This window comes from Anarhichas minor, unplaced genomic scaffold, assembly GCF_050575085.1.
Source record: "Anarhichas minor isolate MPS153535 unplaced genomic scaffold, ASM5057508v1 ptg000027l, whole genome shotgun sequence".
Taxonomy (NCBI): domain Eukaryota; kingdom Metazoa; phylum Chordata; class Actinopteri; order Perciformes; family Anarhichadidae; genus Anarhichas; species Anarhichas minor.
The window spans coordinates 11,332,532-11,357,002 of NW_027466473.1; the positions used below are offsets into that span (position 1 = coordinate 11,332,532).

A 24,471-nucleotide genomic window follows, 5' to 3' on the forward strand; every position below is an offset into this window, starting at 1 on the left:
GAAATTTCTTAAGATGTTGGTCTTTCAAAAAAACAAAACCGGAAACCATCACTGATTGCTCCCAGATGGTATTTACTTGACCATGTAATGCCATTGAGACACACACTGGGAATGTTGTTGGAACTAAATGAATCCAACTGGAACATAACCAGGACATTTTTAAGTCTACAAGAAATGTCACCAAATGGGGACCTTCACATGAATGAATGTCCTGTGTGTTTGCTTGGATTCATCATGGTACCATTAACAACCACACACTATCTCTGTAAACTGTGGGGTCATAGCACCCTATTATATGAACAACAACATAGGATTGCTACTGTAATGTCATAAAAATCACAACAATATCATCAAGGTCACCATACACATTTTTACAGTCATTATAAGACAGCATGAATCACAGGAATGAAACATCTTGTGTTGATCTTATCATGGATTTTACTCCATATGTGTCTACATTTCATTAGATGGCAGGTAATCAGGGATAGTTTGCACATGACACGTCTTGAGCCCTCCACATGCATCGAGGTGGTGACAGCTGATGCCTTGCTTTTCAGACCCGGGGCAGCCTTCTGCTTTAAGATGCCCTCCCCCCGGACCCCGATAAGTGGCCCAATCGCCCTCCTTTCCCAGTCACCTGATTCATGTTCTGCCATTTTACACACAAGTTTGACTGACACAAAGAAAAAAAAGAAGAAGAAAGAATTGGCCTATCGGCAACCTCAACACAGAAATACACCCTTTTGTAAGAAGATTAAAAAGACTGGGGGGGGGGGGGGGGGTGAAAAAAAGAAATCAAAGCGGCTAGGGTTAGATGCAGCCAGCGCGTGGTGCTGTGTGGATCAGAGGTGTTTGCGGTTGGATCCGTGCGTAGATTCAGAGGAGAAACCGGGCGAAGAAGAGGAGAAAAGGGGACGGGACAATGCCGTTTCATATCGTCTTTGCTGGAAAAATGAGTCTTCAGTCATAGGGCATGCCGCATAGATTTGATAATAATCACCGGTAGTGTTTCGATTATTGCCATCTTTATTTCCGATTCAGCTCTCGTGCGTATCCCGCCGGCATCTCAGGGGCATATTACAGTTTGCTGTAGGCTACATTGTCTTATATCATAGGCTACTATTTTTGATGCAGGCCGCTGTTAATTATACATTTTAATTATTTATTTTTTTACATCGGCTTATCGTTTTTTTTTCTCTGCAGTTGGGTCATCCTGATGCTTTTGACTGAATATTTAATGGTTCCCTGGATGTGACCGTATAATCTTTTATTTGCCCGCCGCATGAATTCTCCCACCGGATCCTTGCCGGTGTACGCTGCTGTCCTCCTCCTCCTCCTCCTCCTCCACCTCCTCCTCCTGCTCAGACGGCCGATTCTCGCAGAGGGCACTACCCTCCTCCCTGCCACTAAAAACATTTTGATCGTCCTCCCCGGTTCCCCCCACCCGGAATCCTCGACCATCACTCCGCCTGCCTCCTCTTCCTCCACCACCACCACCACCACCACCACCTCCTCCTCAGTAACATGTCGGGACAGTCTTTGACGGACCGGATCGCCGCGGCGCAGCACAGCATGACCGGGTCTGCCATCAGCAAAGCCGTCTGCAAGGCCACGACGCACGAAGTCAGCGGACCCAAGAAGAAGCACCTTGACTGTAGGTTAAGCATGCCATCACTGCTTACTGTATAGATAGCCTGCATGCATCAAGCTACCAGCATCTTTCCTCACAAAGGATAGCTTGTATAAACAGCATCTGTTATGCCCCCCCCCCTTTTCTCTCTCTCATCCTGCCCGGTTATGTTTGCAGCCTCTTTAATTAGACATCACATTCCCTTAGATTAAAATGGGATCTACGCATCAAATCACGGCTACAATGTATTTGGCTATTAGTGTGACCAGTAAATGTGTATATATAAGGCGAGAGGCAATCAGCCCGTGCATGTCAGTCAGGGGAAATAGGCCACTCTGGTATGGGCTAATCATATTGCAACCAGCCGCTTTACAGTGTAGGCCCATCCATTATTAACGCCAATATCAGCGCCAGCACCACATCCTCTCTCTGGAGACACTTCAGAACAAAATGTGCGTTATTTCTGCAGCATCACCAACATCGTCTTTTAGGTTTCTATAATGTCACATTCAAGTTCACTGTCATGTCCTCTGGTGCATTACAGTCATTAATGGATGTGTTACTGCCGGCAGTCCTGAGGTGCTGGAGGAGCAGAGGGTCGGTGTGTGTACTGTATAGCTCTGCTGGTGCGGTGTTACAATGAGGCGTTTGAGCAGACAGATTCTTTATCTCCACATTCTGCTAATTAGCTGTGTGTGCAAACGGTAGCAATTACACATGGGAGGAGGAGGACTCCTCACATGTAGATTTTGACAGTGATTATTAGATTAGGTGGATTTTCTATAATTACTTGACGTGATCGATGGAGAGCACGGGTAATCAATGGGGCCCGACAGTCAGAGTCACAGGCAGTCAGTCCGGACAGCTAGAACGGACAGACAGACACAGACGAGTGAATAGCAAGATGGCTAATCAAGAGGAAATCAGTCCGAGAGGAACAACAAGGCAGGCAGCCAAGAGTCAGCCATCCAGCTACACACCCAGCCAGTCGGCCGGCAAGTTTGGCAGTGGATTAGTCAGCCATGTCCACAGCAGAGGTGACACTGGGAATTCTGGACTCCCTCACAAGATGTGCCACCGGGCGCCTCAACAAAATACATCTAAATCAGGGCTGTATCACTCTATCCTACAAAAAAAAGGCCATTAAAGCAGGGGTGTTTGACAAGGTTCAGAAATGCACTTACGATGAAAAAAGCCCTTTTGTGACTCTTGAATCGCAACACCGAGTAATTACTTCTCCTTTGATTTCATACAAATCTTATCTAGATTGTGACCACCACTAAAAGCCAATTATCTATGTTTTTCAGTGTTACTGCTGTAGCCATTTGTGAGGGTCCAAATCTTGGCTGGTACAGATGAGGATTTCTAAAGGTACATTAGCCAACACGGAGTGTACTTTTTTAATTTCTAAAGAAAATCGAGCCAATTGATGACTCTAAATAAAGTATTATAAGTGCAGAATAAAATTACCAGTTAAAGGGCTTCAAGTGATTGGCACCATTATTGGTTCATTGTTGTGCTTCCTGCCGAAGCCACAGTTTTTATAAGAACACAATACCCCCGCAGTTATTAAACGGTAGAAGGTCGTCCACCTTCAGCACCAGCCATGAGTCGTATAGTCTCTCGGAAACCAGTAAATGTCACTTAACTCGAGGGTGAGAGCAGATATTCTTCAAATAGATCTGGAGAACTTACATGACAAATTTTCATCCGTCAAATGGATTGTAAGAAAAGGTTTGTACTGCTGCTCTCAAGGACAATGAAGTTTCTCTCATAATAGGTCAGTTCATTCTCGTCGAGGTGGTTACACGAGGCGTTTCTGGCTCTTATTCCGATCATTAGTGGAATAAAAAGCTCCATGCCAAAGCAGAAACTGAAGGCTTGGCTCAATTCACTCCCCTGGAAGGCTGAATTGAATTTTTTTTTTAGCTGAATGAATGTTTTGTACTTGAGCCATTCAGATGCAGCTGTTCTAATAGACACAGCTAGCTTTCACAATAAAACACTTTCTATTTCCTTCTAGAGGGGCCTCGCTTCTCCATCCAGGACATGATATAACGTAGAACTCTGGCATTATGTTGACTGCAGCGTTTTCAAGGCTTAATTAATGGAAGACGCAGTGAGTTTGTGATCAGGAGGTCAGTGGATCTACAGTAATCCCTGGTGGTGGGGAAGTGAATAAAGAATGCAAAGAAAAGGCAATTAACTCAACCGCTCTAAAGGAGCTTCTTGCGAGCCGGCTGTACAAGACTGAGGGTCAATCTCAGGTCTGAAGGTTTGGGTGTGTGTGACCCACGCCCTCTTTGTGCAACTCACCCAGACCACCACTGGAGTCTTTTTATTTATTTTTTTAATTGAACATGCCGGGTTATACAAACCGGCATACACTTGATCTGTATGTTGAGGTAATGGAGGGATGCAGCTCTCAGCAGGACGGACAAATGGACAAAATCAATGTGGGTAACAGAAAAGGCTTAGAGGAACAACGTATAATGAAACAGAGGTTGCTGGCAAATATTTAAAATCATATCCGCTGGAGCTAACGTCACGTTTACATCAGAACAAGCTCACCTGGGCATTGATTCTGAATCGGTTTACCTAATCTGAGAGCTTTACCTTGAAAATATACTCAACTTGTTGTCGACCCCTCATTGCCAGGTTCAGTAAAAGGAATAGATGAAGCGCTGTGCCGTTTCTCCAAATACCACGCATGATAAATTAAACACATTGCTGGCCATTGAAGCTGTTCAGAGTGTCTCTCCGGCATCTCCTTTTTAATACAGTGTCGTGACCTTGACAGACTGGTTAGTGACATAAACGGCCAATGTTGATTATTTACTAGCTCACAGCAATGATGAGCATGACAGACGGAGTAATGGGATTTCACTTTCACAAGTCGGTCTTCTGCATGGCTGAGATAGTAGAGAGCAGCGATAGAAATAAGATTCATCACACATAGAATAGTAATCAGGCCAAAAATGACCTTCTGCCCCGAAAGCAACACAGCTGCGATATTCAGCATATGATTTATTTGGTTGTGTGTCATGGTTGTAATAGTGATGTACCGTAGAGGCAACAATGAATGGATACCTCCACACACTTACTCCCACATCTGTGTGTCAGTACAATAACCCCATCTTGCGATGCACTTTCAAGTCGTGAAAATGACTCACTTTATCTAAAGCCAAGGTCTTGAAACGGCTTTAAAAAAAAGTTTTTATTACATTTAAAGCGGTCGCACATACTTTAAGACACTGGCTTTACATTTTATCCTAACTAGCATTACAAATGCCGTGAATTTAACTTGATGACACCGTGTTGTCATCTTGTTCTTCTTATTAATGTTTGCACAACGTTATCCTTAATCCTATTTCTAAATGTGTTATTGATGTACATTATATCCTTTGGACTGCATCTTATCAATAATCCCAGTTGGCAGTCGATTTGTCATCACATCCCTCTGGCAATCTGTCACACGTCTATGATTAAATCCTAGCTGATGGGTTATCACCCAAAGGAATGCGTGCAGGTGGACCCAGCATTTGACTGAATGGCTTAGGTGTAATTGTATTTAAGCAGAAGCATGAGTGCTTTGCTATTACTCTGTGAAAAGTTAAATAATATATTTATCAAACAAGTTGTGATAGCTGCTCTGTAGGCTGTCCTTAGCCACAGTGGTCCTTTGTGCTAAATGCTAACATCAGCGTTCAAGACAGCTGGCCAACAGTGTCCAAAAAAGACTTAGTTCTGGAGTGTTTTTTCACTCTTAACCGAATTTCTTGCGTCTAATTGAACAAGCTGTCACAACAAAAAGAAAACGTGCCACATAAATACAGTCCAAATGCTAAGTAAAAAAGGTAGCCATTTTTACAGTGCAGTCCTCACAAGCATACATAATGTCATCACCGCAAAAACAACATTGCATGTTGGTGAGGATTTAAACTTAAACATAAAGTACTGCAGCTGACATGTGAAGCTAGCCAATTTGTACAGCCTGTTAGCTCTTAATTAGCTCGTGCAATATACTATTCTCCATTAAAACAACAAAATACAGCACAAAAAATAGACACGGATTTGTCAAACTACCCTCAACCAGACAGACAAACTAATAATTAGCAGGTATAATGCTAACCATGTTCACCTTTTTAGTTTAGCGCGTCTAAACATAAAGTACAACTGAAGCTGGTGGGAGCGTCATTCGTTTTTCAGGTATTTGGTCACAAAGCAAAGGACAAGTTAGGCTGATGATGGCGCACTGTGAAAAGTTAACATACATGTTTGCACCAAATGTCATGGGGATGCATCCAATAGTTGTTGAGATATTGACATTGACATTGACACAGCGATGACGCTATAGAGGCTAAAAAGTGTGAAGCAGGTCCACCTTACTGGTGTGTTTGTTCACTTGTGACAGGAAACATTAATTAGCCAAAATCAATACGGTCCCATTAATTATTAAGCCAGGAAGGAAATTCACAAACAAACCATTAACAATGAGTAAAGCATGACTGAACGCTACTATTACCATGTACCGTTCTGATATTAATGCCCCGAAATTTAATTTCGGGGCATTCCAGGGTAGTCCAGGGTCCAGGGTACCACAGAAGTAAAGATTCATCGCGGTCGGGTATAAATCCTGATCCTTTTTTCACGTTAGCATTTCTGTAAATGGATATTTACTAACAACGTGTTTGAGAATCATTTGATGATGTTTTAAATATTGTTTTCTACAGGTTTCACTTTCCACTTTCAGATATTGGAAGACCTTTGTATTTGTCCTTCATGCAGGGAAGCAAATGTTGTGACGTTAATGCAGCAGAGCGAGAGCCAGTCATGGCAGGCAAAGTTGGACGAGTCGATGAAGACTATAATCAATATTGCCGGAGTTATTATCGTCTGTGTTGTCGCCCCTGGGGTTTTCACACTGCTGAATAACATAAGAAGTGAAGATGAACAGGATCGAGGCATTAGCTGCAGTGAACTGCTGGTGCAACGGGCTGCCTTTGACATGCATCGAAAACTTAACCGTGGTATCAACTGGCACTCTTTTGTATCCAGCGTTTCAGTGGGCGCAGAAAACATCAGAGAGCTTCCAAATAAACCCCGATAACCTCTGATCCCGTGGAAGAAACAGACCAAGGATTTGCCTCAGAAACCAAACCTTGCTTGAAGTTTTCTCACAGTAACTCAGCACGCAAATCTCTCTCTTCGCCTCTCTTTGAATACAAGTTCACTTCCTCTCACTCCCCCAGTGGTTTCACTTACTGAATCTGCCTTTTTTTAATTCAGTTTTTTTAATTTGTCATTATATATGTTCATGTGTTGTTCTTTTCCAAGTTGTGCTCAGCTGTCAAATTCAATTGCTTCTCATCTTTAGGTGTTCCATCTCATCTGGTCATATTTGTGATTTATTCCTATTGTTATTCGGTCACTTGGTTCCATCACTAAATGAGGCATTTATTTTACACTAACATTAGTATTAGAGCCTGTTCCTGACCGGCTTTTAAATAATCGGCTCAATCTCAAGTTTTTACAGTACTGCAGAGAAGACTGTTCGTCTACACGGGGATTTTCAGAGCAGAATAGTGAAATAAATGTAATTGGTTTATCCAGAAAAGATCTTTAACGTCACTGAACAGATTGTATAAGCAGCTCTACAAGTGCACAATACGGTCTATTTACAATACAGTCCAAGGGTTTTACTGTAAAACACACAATGTCAGGTTTCAGAGAATAAATAATCTTTGTAATTGGAGATTTTAATCTTTTATTTTTAGTAATCCAACTGAATCACAGCTAAATAAGCTTTTTTTATACAGGGCACATAAACATGTTTCTGCTATTTAAGAGCTTGGTTCTTTAACTAGGGAGTCAGTAAATCTTTGAGATTAAACAGAGGCCGAACATATTTCACATTTTGATCTTTTGCCAGAGAAATCCTTGAAGAATGTAGGGCATTGTTCCACCAACCTGACCTCATTGTATGTTTAGTGTTCACAGCTGAATTCTGAATGACATACCATTGTTAACATAAAACTGAAAACTTCTCTCTTTTGCTTTTAAAATTGATGCTGTTCCTGAGTTAACTTGGCAGTTCTTCATTAAAAATACACACCATCAGCCTGCCATCTTATCGGAGCTTTTAAATCCGACAAACAGCAGAACGTTGAGCTATTTTCCTTTTCAAATGTGGAACACGTTTGCTTTGAACAGACAATTTACACTCTAAATGAGAGAGAGTCCCATTCGGTAAACATTTCAGTCAACTCAGTCTTTGTGAACATGAGGTTATGGTCTCAATAACTAGTTTCAAGTCTTTATCAATACAGCATGATGTTCATTTAGTGCATTATTGTCCCATTTAGAGTCAAATAAAGCAGAGTATGCTTTAGGGCGGGCTGCCTTGTGACTGACAGGTCGTTACCCGGTCCCATTGTCCGGCCTGTGAGTTTCCTGTGTTTTCATCTTACAGCTTTAACCCTTTCACAGAGTGTTTCATGAATGTTAATTGTAATGTTTTGGTTGCCTAAAAATGTCTAACTCAGCGTTGGTTGATCTTAGCTCCACCCTCTCGTTTTTCACTTCTGGTTGCAAAAAAACAAAATGGCGACGGTCAAAGATCAAGATGGCGACAGCCAAAATGCCGAAATGACTACGTCCTATACAGTCTATGGTTTTATTCCATTATTGTTAACAATGATGCTTTGGAAGGAAACTGTGACTCATTATTCATCATGGGGCTATTCATTTGACCGTTCTTTTCAAAGTATGCATCCATTGTTGGTGTTGAATTGACCTTGTAACATCATTTTCCATCTTCTTACTTGATTATTTTTTAGTAGTAGGTGGCACTGTTGAATAGAAGCCACACAATTGGATTTTGTGATACAGTAGGTTCTGATTCATCTGTCTATTCAGTCTCTATCATTATATAATCATTTATTCATTATACGAGTGCTGATATTGAGAGAGTCAAAATTCGATAAGACCGCCTTCATCGTGGAGGTTCATTCATTCCATTGATTCTCAATAACTCAGCCCGTAAGCTCTCTAAGGTAATAAATTAAGACATTGGCATGTGGCTGCTGCTTTTATTCACAGTGACTTACAGTGAGTGAAAATGCAGCGTTTGAGTTGAAGGACACGTGAATGTTCATAGCAGTCAAACCTGCGACTTTACAGATGATCTCCTCTTCGCCACATGCCCGTTTCTATAACCTTTGTTTATCATAAACCAATACAATTATTGGTTTATTCTTTTACAGCTTTCTCTGTATGTCCAGAATAGTTAGTGTTATTTGTTTTGTGTCCTCCAGACCTGATCCACTGCACCAATGAGCTGAACGTCAGCATCCCCCACCTGGCAGACACACTGCTGGAGCGCACGGCCAGCAACAGCTGGATAGTGGTTTTCAAAGCGCTCATCACCACACACCACCTCATGATGTACGGCAACGAGGTGAGCAAAGAACCTCAGGACGACAAGAAAGTAGTTTGGCATCTTGAAATAAGAAGCTTGTTTCAATGAGATCAAAGATGTTATGTGGCCTCAACAGAAAGAAAGCTGTAAAAATGTTCTCATAGCAGTGATTTAAAAAATGTTTTCATCAGTATTGCTGTCATAATCCTGGGTGTTAGCTTGATTTATTCCTCAATACAATAGGATACCCAATCGTGAAGAACAAACTGCCATGCCACAAGCTTCATGGTCAACTCCAACAGCAATCTATGCCTGGATCGTTGGTCCAGTTAGTTGTAACAGTGGAAAGCTGCAGACTATCAGCTTCAAGACGAGCTCACTAGTGCTGAATTGATTTGTCAATTTTCCATTAGTCAATGGACAGAAAACCAATCAAAGACAATGTAGATAGTCTATTAATTGTTGGGAACACTTTATACAGATTTATTGATAATGCAATGTTAGTTGCAGGCCAACACAAGATGATGAACTATTAATGAAGCATTAGAAAAGTGCAAATGGGAGTCAATGAAAGAAAGACATTTCCTGTGCCTCCATTTCCGCCTCCATTTCCGCCTCCATTCACACAGACTGATTGCCAATCGGCTAGCTCGAGTCATCGGTCTGTCCAGAATCTGACATTTTGCTCACAAGGCTGTAGCAATTTCTCTCCAACTCTTGCAGCGACTTTCTCTGAAGCGGTATCTTCCGCATGTGCAACAAGGACTGATGATGTATACCGCTGACATTTCAATGGCCAGCGTGACAAATCACCTCGCTCCGCTCGCTCACACTACAGGAGCAACATCCAAAGCATCAGACATGTTAAACGATGAGCGTGTCAGACTAGAGAGAGGGATTACAGCGGGTACACTGACCCTCTCAAAAGTTTCCAAACAACAAACTTTTCGCAGCACAAATAGTGACGATATGTTCCGAGTTTACCTGCCCAGAAAAACTGAGGGTTTAAAACCCATTGATTGGCATCTTTACTTCCTTAATGTGATGCATTTGTTGTCAAAACAGGATGCTGGAATGGGATCATTGTTCAATTTTACGCCGACCTTTAAAAACAAGGGCAGCTACAGTTTTGAAGGAAGTCAAAGTGTCCATTTCATGACTTTAAGTCGACAAACTCTCTGTGAAATGCTTTTAAAGCTGCAACTCCTGTCTAGAAACAAAACCCTTCGCTTTGCGTGACATAGACACTGTTATTCTCTCTGAGTGGACATGACTGGATGTTGTCAGGAAACAGCATCAGATAAGTCACTAACTCTTTCCTCTCTTTTTTTCCCCCCCATCAGCGATTGATGCAGTACCTTGCCTCCAGAAACACGCTCTTCAACCTCAACAACTTTCTAGATAAGGCTGCACTACAAGGTGATTTAATGCTATTTGGCTGTTTGTAAACTCAGCAGTGCTGCACGTCTAACATAATGACTTTATGTCAGACTCTCCCTGGCTCTGTAACACTATCAATAAGCCGATTTCAGAGCTGATTTCAAAGGGAAGCTACGGTCCGGGATTGAAACGCTACAGATAAATGTGCCTTTTGTTGGACACAAAGAAGCTGCTGAATGTTGCTGAAAATGGAAACACATGACTTTGTAATTAAATATACTATATAATATATACATAAACCTGAAGGTAAAATTGTGCAAAGGCCAGTTTGCTCGTGGAGAAGTAAGTTGACTTCCTATGAGGGGGATAATAGCTTCTTAACACGGTTTTGAAAATAGGCCAAGGTGATCCGTCTCTAACTGCAGCGCCCCCTCTGTGCCCCCGCAGGATATAACATGTCAACTTTCATCAGACGCTACAGCCGCTACCTGAATGAAAAAGCCATGTCTTACAGACTAGCAGCAGTGGACTTCACCAAGATGAAGAGAGGGTAACAAACTCAACACACACGTCACATATATGGAGAGGCATGGGCTTTTTTGACCAAACTGTTTTTATTTTAATGCTTTACTTCAGAAAAAAACATGTGATTCAACAATCCAAAGGCTAAATCTGTTTGCTATATAGTTAACCTAGACAGCCAACAAAATAAACTGACTGGGTTGTTATATTTTACAGTTGGTAGGACCAACAGATACCCAGTTATATGCGCAGAGGCACTGAAAAAGTGACTGTTTTGTGATATGTCCCCTTTAAAGTGTGTTTTTTGATGCTAATCCACCACAGCGTATATATGAGGGACGTCCTTACACACGTACACACCTTAGGTCTCCAGGCCTGATAAATCCTGTGTGTGTGTGTTGCATGCGTGTTTTGTGTGCATGTATTCTTGTCTGCTACCAGAGCTGACGGCGTGATGCGCACCATGACCACAGAGAAGCTGATCAAGACTCTGCCAATCATCCAAAACCAGCTGGACGCACTGCTGGATTTCCAGGTAAAACATCTGACTCAAAGACTCAACGCGTGATTGTAAAATACCGTAACATCTTGATCCGATCTCATTCATTTTCTCCTTCTCTCCGACTTTCCTCCAGCCTAACTCCAACGAGCTAACCAATGGAGTGATAAACACAGCCTTCATGTTGCTGTTTAAAGACTCCATACGGTTGTTTGCTGCTTACAACGAAGGGGTCATCAACATGCTGGGTAAACCGCACACACAATACAGCAGATACAGTAGTATTTATGCAGTAATCTGCCTCTGATGTTGAGATCACAAGACTGTAGTCTGACTCACTGGATGTAGACTGCAGGTATGAGCCTGCCATTGGCCGCCTATTTCAGCAGGCATCGTCCTTCCCATTCCGCTATCTATTTTGCGAGGACACCCAGGACTGTTGTGATTGGTTTGAACAGCGCTGTTTGGAGATAGGTCTGGCTATGCGAGACTAACGAGACTCAATCCTTCTTTAAAAAGGGGAAAATCTATTTTTCCTCCGACTGCATCTAAAAGATCACCTTCTTTTCTTCCATTAATTACTAAGCCAGTGAGGAGTCAGGGGCTGAGAACAGACCATCAGACTATTCAATGAGGAGTTCATGACATGATTCATTACTTAATTGACTTGATTTACGGCTCTTCAACTATGGTTAAATAGTAACTGGGACTCTATGAGGAATATATTTTAGCCTTCATCTGCACCAGATGTGCGGGATTATCGGGACAAATCAGTACCGGGTTGATTTTGAAGTCGTTGTTTTATTGTATACACTTTCTAACATCATCATCTAGCACCTCAGTGGGCTGAAATAAGGTATTTACTGATGGCGAACATGTGCTTTTCCCTGATTTGTGAATAAACAGTGATTTTGTGCTGATTTTGGAATGTTTTTCTGATACCCAGAGAAATACTTTGACATGAAGAAGAACCAGTGCAAAGAAGCTTTGGAGATCTACAAGACTTTCCTCAACAGGATGACCAAACTGTCTGAGTTTCTCAAAGTGGCAGAGGTAACGTTCGTTTGTCCTGCTGCTCCTCCACGGAGGAAACAGAGTTATATGCCACTGGAGAGAGCGAGAATATCTGTCTGGGGCGAATCTCGACAGCCTCCTATGAAGGAATCTCCATGTTCAATTATAATTTGATCCCGTTTCTCAGAAGAACTTCACCTGCAGAGAAAATCCACTTAAACCTGTTGAGATTCGCTCCACACTTCTGTTTCCCTTTGGATCTGATTTACGGTTGCTATTTTCGAACCTAAAACTGACCGTAGATCAGTGTCCAGGGGCTCTCCTTAATCTTCCTCAGTCTTTTTTTGCCTCTAGATTTTCCTCCTGTTTCTGTCCTTCTCTTGTCCTGACCAGGGGAGGGGGTGACTCCATCACAAGTGATTAATGGCTGAGTCTTAGCCTATCAGGGAGTCACTCATGTAGAGCTTCCAGTTGAGGGACCCCTCGCGTGCTGCCTGTTCACATGCCTGCACTGCATGCCCAAGCAAGCTCTTTTTCTATCACTATCTCTGTCCTCTTCCTCTTATTTTATTTCCTCTCTTTTCTTAAAAAACAACAACGTTATAATGGCTGTTGTCCAGTGAACAGTTGCAGTTCTTTCTAGACTGCACAGTGAACATAAACAGTGTTATCCTGCCTTGTATTATCCCGTGCGCCATCTTCAAAAGCTTTCTCTCTGCTTGGTTTCGTTCCTATTTGGAAGGTTTGGGGTGCAGCCACTCGATCCAAAGAAAAAAACTACAACAGACTAACGTTGACTTTAAGGACCCATTCATTTTATCTGTCTAACAAAATGTGTGTTTGTCTGTTTGTGTGTCATCTGTGCCCCCCCCTTTCTCTTTCTGTTCAAAGTCAACATTAGTTGAGTGTCTTCCTTTTGGATGTTTCTTACCTCGCAGTCACGTGACCTGTTGTCTGCCCTCTCTGCCCTGCCTGTTCAATCAGTCGGTGTGCTCAGCATTCATTTCAAACCAGTCTCCAGATCTCAGTGTGTGTGTGTATAAGTGTGTGTACATAAACTGTGTATATATAGGTGTTTGTATGCGTGTGCATGCTCCCTCCTCCTCTGTTGTCTTTTATTTGTTTTCCTTTCCAGCCACTGCATGAAGTAATGAATGCTTGAGTTTGATTCTTCTTTCTCCCTCCTCCTCCTCCTCTTCCTCCTTCACACGCCTCTTCCCCTTTTTTTTCTTCTTTTTAACTCTGTTGGATTTTTTTGGTTTATTTCTTGTTTTATTATTACATTTGGTTTATTTTGCCTCCCTCCTCCCTCCCTTACCCCCTCCCTCCTTTTTTGTGACACAGCGAGTTGGGATAGATCAGGGCGACAGCCCCGATCTCACACAGGTCAGTCTACATCTCATCTCAATCAGTCAATCAACCAATCAGTCAACCAGTATTTAAATCCGTCAAGTCAATGCTTCATTCTAAACGCTCCCGTTCCCTACTCACCCTACAGACCTGCCCACACTGCAGCTGCCATGTCCTCCTCTCTTCTTCACTCTCCTTAACTTCTTCGCCTTTTTTCCTTTTCTCTAGAATAGAGAGGAAACAATAAATGAAGACCCGCATATAGCCTTGAAGCACATTTATCTTTCACAATTTCTAAGCATTAGTGGAGGAATTTAATTTTTTTTCATTATCGAAATCATTGCAAAACAAATTTTACTCTTCGGTACGATTTCTTTGAAAGCAGCTGTATGCAGCTGAATATCAAAAGTTTTTAGCCATTTCTATTTTAGACATCCATGACCGGGGCTTATTATTTCCACAGCCGTATTTCTGGCATATTCCCAGTGTAAATATCAAGGCTTGTCTCTTCATTCAAAGGCTTATCATATAAGTAAGTCAGCACAGCTTTATGAATTAGGTTTTTTGCCCACATAAGCAGTGTTCAAATCATTTCCCTGAAAAGATCATGTCCCTTTGCATTAGCTGTGGGGAGAGCAGCGAATGGTTTTTATTAAATAGGTCTCTGCAAATATGACTTGGATAGGTGTACATAATGCCATCATAAGCACTGCATATCATGGTGAAGGCCGCAAATGTAAAGTATCCTTTTCAATGGAACCATAATTGGATGTTTACAATGTGAGAAATCAGGTAACACACTGACAAGGAAAGACTTTTTTGAATTAATGCCATGTCTGTAGTGCTTAAGAAGACCTTATATGCCCTTATTCAACAACATAGTGACCCATGCCTTTACTGAGCTCTAGATATCTGTCTGTTTTACTTTTAAACCTTCAGCATATTCTAGATTTCTCTGAAGAAGGATATCCAGAATTCGCATTTTACTCTCTTTCCCCCTTAAAATAAGTATATGAGAAATCTTTTCTTTGCTTGTTGTGTTTTCGTTGTGATCTCCGGTGCTGAAATGTAAGACTCTGGATGAAAAACATGGTATCACATAGTGGTTCAAATGAACCCATCCATCCTTTTTGTTTTACTATGAAGAGTGCTGGCCAGCTGCTCGATGTGTATACCTGGTTTTTCACCAGATGTTTACATTTCACTGAGTTAACTTCCTTGGCTTCCAGTGGGATACAATTTTTGTACTTGGCTTTAGCTGCTGCCTAATTTCCAAACTAAATAAATGAATAATAAGTTAATTTGACTTTTAACCACCTAACGTGGAATCCACCGGTTAACTCTCAATTTTTGGACTGTGATTTTCTTTACCCGTGTGCGTGTGTAAGTGCGTGTGTTTACGATAGCGTTTGTGCACTGCTGGCCTCTGCATGGGCTCGTTAGACGGTTCAGAGACGTGTTTGTTGTGTTTCTACTCTGGAGCCCTGCAGATACAACGCTCCGCTGCTCTGTCCTGACCCGTCAGTCCCGCTGTGGACTCGCTTGCATGATCCAAGGCTGATGTTTGCATGCCGGTGAACCAAACCTGATGAAACCAAATGCAAAAAAAAAACAAAAAAAAACAGAGCAAACAGCTGTTGTAGAGTAGATAATGAATCTGAGGGTAATGTCTTACTTTTTGCTGCCGCTTTGTGCGCGTATGTGGGTGAGTGGGATAAAATGAGGAGGTGAGGAGATGGGAGTGAGAGAAAGCGGTTTGTCCCATTCTGTCCACTTGGCTGTGGTTCTAATGGTACCCCATCAACTCCCCTCCCATTTACACCCCCCTTCAGGCTCCCAGCTCTCTCCTGGAGGCTCTGGAGCAGCATCTAGCCTCTCTGGAGGGCAGGAAGCTCAAGGACCTCTCCGCAGCAAGCAGGTACGATCAGACCACAAACAAGTTACTCAGATCTGCTGCAACAGCCACCTAATACTACTGCTATTCCTACAGCAATCTTGGTACTACAGCAAGTACTACTGCCGTCAGGGGGCTACTTCTGTAAAACTACTGGTACTACTTTTATTACAAAACAAACAATGATCAAGACTTGGGCTGCGGTCCTTTTTGCTTAGGAAGGTAGGAACCTTCCTTAGCAAAAAGGACCGCTTACATATTTCCGGGTCAATTCCCTCAGTTAGGAAACTGAGGGAAATGACCCGGAAGTATCCAAGTGGCCGCCATGATAAGAGATGTTCGAATTCCTTAAATGCCAAGGAAAGGTGCTTCAATGATTCCTTTATTAGCCCCTTTAGCATAGGAGACACTGGACCTTCCTTTACGAAAGGAGAGTAGATAATTCCTCCCCACAATGCCTTGCAGCAGCAACATTTAAAGTGACGCACCATTCGGCCGTCCATGATAACAAACAATATGCTTATCTTACAAAAGGTATAACAATTATACTCATAAAGTAATGAAATGTTTCGCCATGGCAGACCTACGTCAGCGACGTCCGCCGTTGCATCATAATTACGTAGCTCAGTGAAAGTGGAGTCGGATTCTCTAAACACCACGGTGTCTTTTCTTAACTCCTCATAAATTATCCTTCACATCTTTCCTTGACCCCATGACATTTTCCGTGGGGGTCAAGGAAAAGTGGCTAGGAATAGACGTTAGGTCATGTTTTGACTTTTCGACCGCAGCCTAGGTGTCTACAGCCATGTTAGGAGTTATGTGTTGGTCTATTTAGACACAGTGGTGCTTTGAGCTAAATGCTGAGTCAGCATGTTTACATGCTCACAGTGAAATTACTAACAGGTTGATGTTTTGCAGGTAAAGTTGACCATTTTAGTGTCGTGTGTTTATTAGTTCTGCAGGGATTTCATCAGACTTGTTCATGGCGCTAGATGGAAACTCACTTAAGTGTTTCAATTGATCCTGAACGGGTCAGGGTTTAAGGCAAAAATGGTATCAGGGGATGGACCCAAACGCAGAGAGACAGGGGGGAACAGAGGGATGATCAACGGTGATTTTAATAATAACAAAAATGTTCAGAAAAAACTGAACAGCCAAAACACTAAACAGGATCAGGTAAATTAGGAAAAAGGGATACATACAGGGTCGCAGAGCAGGTAGCATGAAAGACGAACTGACACTGAGACACACAGGGTTTAAATACACTGGGGAGGTGCAGCTGATTAGACACGGGAGGATTCAATCAGGGGCAAGGCAGACAATCACACAGGCGGAAAAACATACAAAGGCAGGAAGTGAAGTGAGCACGGGACACAAGAGGCAGGGAAATTAACTAAACAAAACCCAAGACCGTGACAGAAGGGAACATGAACGTCTGTACTAAATTTTACTCAAAATTGAATTATACAGTACTAAAGTAAAGTACTTAATACTAAGATCAAAAGGTGCTGAGAGTAAACCATAGCTGCCTTAAAAATGTGATGACATGATATACTACTGTTCAATTCAATAACCCATTTAGGCTACAAAATAAATTGTATGAAACGTCAACATATAGACTCACACAAGAGCTCATAACCAACAGTTATTTTTATGCAGCCTGTGCATACAACTGATAATCAATTGTAAAAAAATACAACCGCCTAAGAATTACTTAGAAAAGAGCCATACAATGAAACAAATTTCACCGACAATACATCAAAAGGCTATGGACACCAAGGAGGGTGCAAGAAGAATAATTTAATAGAACAAAAAAGGCAAGGCCTCACACACACACACACACACACACACACACACACACACACACACACACACACACACACACACACACACACACACACACACACACACACACACACACACACACACACAGTCAATGCAAAAATAGCCTCAGTATGTGTCCACTCAGCCTCTTTAGGCTACATGAGAAGTTAGAAGTTTTGCGAGCAACGCAAAATCCCAGCTGGAGGACCACCGAGGGCATTTCAGCATTCAGGGCTTAGTTAGCCACACCCAGCATTCACGCAGAAACTTGGGTGTGTTTGATTTGCGTCACTTAGAGCGCTCGCCTGGTTCATTAAAAAAGGGCTCTCAACCTTTTGTAAGGCCCACTTGTGATTGCTCAATTTATTTTTTCGAGGATCACCTTTTCAAAGAAATGAGAAAAAACATAACGTGACAAAAGAAAGGAGAAAAAATAAACTGGGCTGTAAATATATATCAGCTGCAATGATCATGAATATTCTGCTCACCCATCACTGCCTCCCATTATGAATCCAAATGTAATGTCTTCAGGGTCATACTTCTTTGGAGCTTTTACTGGCACAAGGTTCTCTCTCACGTCACTTTTTCGTGAAAACAGATGTGTCGTGATGGTCGTGGTGATGTTCAAACATCACTGGTCTTTGAAATCATGCTTTGTTTGAATCACTATGTGTTTTATTTATGTGGATATTTGAGCACATTCAAATATGCAAATAGCTTTGTAAAATAACAAAAAATACATTTAATAATTTAATCCAAAAATTTGGCAGCAACTCTGCCGACCGCTAGGCGCTCTGAGGCTCAAATAGGTTTAAAATAGCTGCATTGAATCACTGCTTTATTCAGGTTGATGCAACCTCTTGCTGCCGACCAGAGGTAGCCGACCATAACACCAAACATGACGCATAATGATGCAAACCTTCATTTTTTCCATTGTTGTGCATTTATGTACCGTTCCCTCTGAATCCCAGTGACCTTCGTCATACCTTTCATCTCGTGTATCATCCATCATCTAGTCATGATGTAAGTTTAGTCAATACTTTCGTACCTCTAACCGTTTGGTTTTCTTAACAATGAGCATAACAGCCTCACAGAGCTGCAGGATTCTATAGCCTTATTAAAACAACGTTCAGGTCACAAAGCATTATAGAGTGGAACTCGGTAAAAAGAGCAAAGACAAACAAAACAAAGCAATGTAGCAACCAGCATTCAAAAACAATATGTGTTTGTATGTCAACTTTAGATCCAACACCTTGTCCAGTGCAGTGTCCTCTCTCTCCAGCACTGGGATCTCTCTCAGCCGCATGGACGACAAGACAGAAGACAACAGACTGCAGCAACACAAGGTGAGACATTTTCAAGACTCATACATATACATAGAGACCAACAATACTGTACCCAATGAAACCACACTGTGATCATTGTGAGTTCACATACTTTTTCACAGTGAACAGCTTTTGCTTTTATGTGAGAAAAGCACACTGAAACCATTTCAGATTGTGTGAAGTGTACATCGAGTCTTTTTGTCCTCCACACTGTTGTTGAAGTCGAATGGACAGGTGCATTAGCCCTGCAGTACAGTGAATTACACTGTCTGTGTTTGGCTGCTGGCCCGTAGCGTAGAGCTGCACAGAGAATGACAATGAAGTCACAATCTCAAGACCCTCTGCAGTGGATGTCTCACTCAAACAAAGAAGCACCCAGGAAGAGACATTTTTTCCAGAGGAGGTTAACACGATTCTTGTGTACTGCAGGGATATTTGCAAACCACGGGAATATCATATTATACTGATGATGCTTCCCATTGCAGGAGGACAGTCATAAGGGGATCGATATTCAGACACCCAATGTGTCACCCAGCACCCAGTCAGTGGGCAGTGCCAACAGCAGCGGAGGGGCCACAGAACTCTTCTGCAATTCATCAATCGTACCAGTCAGCAACCAGTGAGTCTAACATCTGCAGTGTCAAACTGCTTCAAAGGGAAAGTCATCTGTATGTTGCAGAAAGACTCCAGCTCTTCAACAATAAGCCTTTTGCCTGGTTGTCGTTATAGATCAGATTTTTTTATTAACGGTCTTATTCTGGTTACATAAAAACAAAACTGTGCTCTCTTTCAAATTTTCCTTCCTGCAGTGTGCCAAACCTGACCAGTGAGCTGTTCACCCTGCAGCCTAACTACACCCCGATCCAGACCACACACACTGTGCCCAACAACAACAATGCCTGGGGAGGTAGGACTCACACACACACACACACACACACACACATATATAATCATGCAAACATGCAAGGAAGCATGCAAATAAACACACGCTACTCAGAGCTGGATATGCTGTGACAGATACGTCCAGTCGCTTCATGCTCTTGACTCACTTCCCCTCTGTTCTCCTTTCATGTTACCACGGTGACCTTTGGATGTCAGGCGACCTGCTAAAGCCAGCCCAACCCGCTCATATTCACAGCCCTGGAGTCCAGTTGCACTCTGGGAAAATGCTGCCCAATGATTTGGACTCTTCATTAGCCAACCTCGTTGGTAGTGAGTGTGCAGAATCTCTCGGAAATATTCAGTTATTATATTATATATTCATTTTTATCTGTTATTCTTCTCCGGCTCTGTTGCTTCCTTTCAGCTGATATGTTTCTTTTTTTTTCTTTCTCTCAGATCTGCAGTTTGGGGGGATGCAAGCTAAGAAGTGAGTGGGTTTTCCTGACATCTAAGACTTCGCCACAAGCAAATGATTCAGCTGTCTATCCAACTTTATCACAAACGCTTTTATGATTCATTCATTTTCTTTCGGATTTTGCATAAGCTGTGCACCTAAAAATGCTGTGTGTGTGTGTGTGTGTGTGTGCCCATCAGGCCGGAGCTCCAGTGGAGTCAGCTGGTGGAGAAGAAGCCAACAGGAGGCGGCTGGCAGTCAAAGACCATGTGCACCAGCACCAACTGGACTCACACCACCCATCCCATGGCACCTGCACCCATGCAAGTCCCTCAGATGGTAAATTAAAAGCTACATTTTCACAGTTCTCAATTTAAAAAAAATGTTTGTGTGGCATCACGGATTAATTCACAACTCACTCATTCTCCTGTATGAGCAGGACAATTTACACTATTATCATTGGGTGTGCTCCACTTAAAAGCTGTGAAAGAATAAATTAAAGAATAAAAGATATTCAGTTCACGATGAGGTAAAATAGAGAAAAGCTAAAGTCAGAGAATATTTGGCAGCTTACCTATACGGTTGATTGATTATCACAATAGTTGCAAATTCATTTTCTGTCTCCTACAAACATCAGAGACAGATGTCTTTTTAGTTTAGAGGGTATGATTTAAATTTAGTTTCATATGTATTCTCATTATAATCTACCTCTAAGATCTTCCTCGCTTCAGTGTTTTGGTACATTTTGTAAAAAGAAAAAAAAAGTTTCATGAAATCTTACATAAAGAGGTAAAAATGAAACACCAAAATATTATCATTTGCAAGTGCCTTCATCATTACAAGTGTTGATTATAAAAAGAAATGTAGGACTGCAACATGTATTTTTACAGTCGTACCTCTGGGAGTTACAAAATAACTATTGAAAATTAAAAATTAAATCAAACTGACAATAAAGTCTCTATATTATATAGGGTCAAGTCTGTAAATGTGGCCTTTTTTGTCAGGGAAGCACTACTGCACTGCTTTAGCAAAGGTTTTTTTAAGAAGTATGGTATTGTGTATTAATTTGGTGCCATCCATCATTCTGTCAGAGAAGTCAGTTCCTCCTAACGGTCATATATCTCATTCTGAAATGAAACTCATTAAATGTACCTGTCCGCTGCACTCAGGGCTTTTTAAAGGAGCTCCCAAATGTGTGTCTGTCCTTTGTGCTCCACTCTAATTATCCGCAAGTCTCTTCCATTCAATCTGGTTTCATCTTTTAATTTTCGTCTGATTGACCTCTTCGACTCAAACCGCTCATTTATTCAGCAAATGGCTCGGAAAGCCGGTGGCACGGCAGGAATTTAAAGTAGAAGAGTTTTGAGCATGAGGAATGGGCAAAGGTCTGGTTTATCTTCTCTGCTCATTTAGAGAAAAGGCCCGAGCAATGCTTTTATTGTTGTAACTCTCTTTCTCTGTATCTCTCCACAGAATGGGATGATCTATACTGGCTACGTAAGTGCATTTATTCACTTCACCTTCCCTTCCCTCCTCTTTATGCACTGGATTTAATCCTGACATCCTCCAAAAACCTCTCTGCTTATTTATTTTTTTTAATGCTTGTGACACTTTTATAATTAGGCTCTTTGTGTTGCGGACGATACATGAATTATCAGAGGAAAAGGGAATTATTTCGCTTATTGTGCTGCCTCGGCATTGTGTTTCATCCCTTGTGGCTGCCAATCTTCTACCTCAAGTCTACGTTGTAAAATTGTGCACCTCTTTGTAATCGACTTTCAGGTCAAGATTAAGACTGTACCTCAGCCAGAAAGTCGATGTATTGTGATCCTCTCCTTTTCCCATACAGGCTCCCGCACCAGTGGCTTTTCCTATGACGACACCCCAAGTGCCTATGTATGGAATGGTAAAGAACAGCTTTAACCTCAGTCATACATTCATACTCAGCTGCCATGAATCTACTCTAAATCTGAAACATTTTGTGATCTCCTGTCCACTCCCCATCTATTGCCATTCCTTCTCCCACCTGTCCTCTGAGCAGCTCCCTCCTCAGATGAGTCATCAGATGGGGGGCGTTCCCATGATGGCCCCGCAGACTGTCATGTACAACCAGCCTGTCCTGAGACCCACCAACCCCTTTGGACCCATGCCGGGGACACAGGTAACACACACACACACACACACACACACACATACATATATATATATATATATATCTATATATATATATATATATATATAGATATATATATATATATATATATATACTATATATCAGCTATTAAGCTATCTCTCAGGAAATCAGTTTATCTCTCAATATATGTAGACATGTTTAGGAGGAAATAAAGAAGGTGTGAGGCGAAACAATCCAAACCTAAACTTGACTGAACATGCTTTGGAGTGTGTACCTTAAAGGAAAGTAGTAGCTATGGAGCTGTCGCCAGTTATCTCGGGGATATTGAACACTTTTCTGGGAAGTGTAGGAAATAACTAACTTCAGCAGAAGCAGGCAAGGCGCAAACCTCTGGGTAGACCCAGTGAGAGTAGGACATCATAAACTGATATATACTTACAGCAGCATAACAACAACCAAGATTGGATGTTTCATTTATCTGTATGTGCTTCCTGTCTCTAAGTCTTCTGGCATAATTGAGGCACGCGTTCATAGCTAGTTTTAACGACTGATAAGTAAAGTCAAGGAGAGGACACTCCCGAGCAGCAACAGGAATCACGTTGTCAGATAATTGAGCAGAAAGTGTGAAGATAGTGTTTTGCACAGCGAGTAACCATCAGTTGGTACGTCTCTCAGGAGAACAAACAAGTATATTTTGACCAATTATTCAAAACACAACCGAGGAAAATAATTGCCCACTGAGCACTCGCGCCCATGTACAGATGTTTTCCTGGCACTGCGGCAGGTAAATGTGCTTGTCAGTCGATGCCTGAATCACTTGATGAGGTGTTTTGTCAAACTAAATTACTCTCCATTCTCCTCCCGTCCTCTGCAGATGCACTTCATGTAGGGATGATGTTGTAACCATGGCAGCAAAGCCAAGAGAGAGAAGGCGAGAGGAAAGAGATGGAAAGAGAAAGAGCTGAAGAAAACGAATCCAGAACCAAATCCAGTGCTGGAGGAAGAAAGAGGAAGACGGAGAAGAAAGGGGGGAGGGGAGAGGAAGAAGGAGAGAGGACCAGAGGACGGATAAAAGATGAAATGCTGAATCAGTTTCCATGTAGCCTCAACATCTAATCTCCTCTCCTCTCTCCATGTGGCTACTGATCTCTCTGTCTGTTAATGGGGTACCAGAGGCTCCGCATCAATCCCACTCATCCTCTGTTTGATTTGCCAATTCAGACGACGATTATGACCTGCGATGACAGCTCTGTGGAAGTGCAGAGGCTCTACTGCCACTTCCCGACCTCCTCATCCTGATGATTTCCTGTATAAAAACCTACCCACTTCAAACTCGGAGGACACGCGCCTCTTTCTCTGATTGGATTGTTTGCTGGCACTTTACTCAATGTGAACTTTGCCAAGGGTGTATGTCTGTGTAGGTGATTTTAGCGTCTTGTTCAGATTGGTTCCCCGTTGTGTGTCATTCATCACCTGATGTCAGAAGTAATCGATTTGAATGTATGTATGTGTGTGTGTGTGTGTGTGTGTGCGTGTTTTCCTTTTTCTACATTTCAACGTGCTGCATCGACATTACCGTTTTGAGTCTTTTTATGAGCTCCATTTGTTCTTAATTGCCAACTTCACATCCAAAATCCGACGTGGAGCGATACTTTGTGGGTGCGCTTGTGAGTGTGCGGATGGACGTGGCTGTCGAGGGTGTGTACTGTATGTGTTTCTCTTTTGGTACCTGATGTCATTGCTGTGTTGCCAGGTACCGACGTGTTACTGCACTGGAACTAACTGATGAAAGCACTGAGCCAGATCCAGGCATCGCATTTGGATGTAAACAAACCTCTTACACTAACTTTGCTACTTGGGGTCGGGCTGTACACACTGTGCATTTTGTTCATTTACCCCCCCCCCCCCCCCCCCTCCCCCCTCTACAGCTGCGCAATATCATGCAATCTCGTTACCGTCTGTCCCACCACATCTGTAGGCTGTTTAGAAAGCTGTTTCCTGCTGTTGTGTTGTTGTGTGTCCACATCAGGTTTCTGTACAGAATGCCGTTTTACTAACCTGTTCTGTTTTACACGTACTGCTCTAAAAGTAGTGACAAATGCACTGAGAGCCAGACAGAGAGTTGACTGGATGTTAGGACGGC

At 42.2% G+C, this 24,471-nt stretch overlaps 1 protein-coding gene across 1 annotated transcript; it reads left to right on the forward strand.

Moving 5' to 3' along the window:
* Positions 1 to 1,075: 1,075 nt before the first annotated feature.
* Positions 1,076 to 23,627, forward strand: LOC142959898 (phosphatidylinositol-binding clathrin assembly protein-like). The gene is made up of 19 exons (XM_076101407.1): positions 1,076 to 1,654; positions 8,947 to 9,089; positions 10,394 to 10,469; positions 10,878 to 10,980; positions 11,394 to 11,487; positions 11,588 to 11,699; positions 12,398 to 12,504; positions 13,810 to 13,851; positions 15,648 to 15,733; positions 18,777 to 18,879; positions 19,344 to 19,477; positions 19,668 to 19,765; positions 19,957 to 20,070; positions 20,197 to 20,227; positions 20,395 to 20,533; positions 21,668 to 21,691; positions 22,044 to 22,100; positions 22,236 to 22,358; positions 23,550 to 23,627. The coding sequence occupies exons 1-19, from the start codon at positions 1,525 to 1,527 to the stop codon at positions 23,625 to 23,627; spliced, it is 1,794 nt and encodes a 597-aa protein (XP_075957522.1). The 5' UTR covers positions 1,076 to 1,524.
* Positions 23,628 to 24,471: the final 844 nt, after the last annotated feature.

What these genes read in the sequence shown, in the direction of transcription:
- LOC142959898 (XM_076101407.1), top strand. Translation starts at nt 1,525, where the DNA reads ATGTCGGGACAGTCTTTGACGGACCGGATCGCCGCGGCGCAGCACAGC. An exon ending in ACAGACTGCAGCAACACAAG is followed by an intron (nt 18,880 to 19,343) that starts GTGAGACATTTT and finishes TTCCCATTGCAG; the next exon opens with GAGGACAGTCATAAGGGGAT. An exon ending in CAACAACAATGCCTGGGGAG is followed by an intron (nt 19,766 to 19,956) that starts GTAGGACTCACA and finishes TTTGGATGTCAG; the next exon opens with GCGACCTGCTAAAGCCAGCC.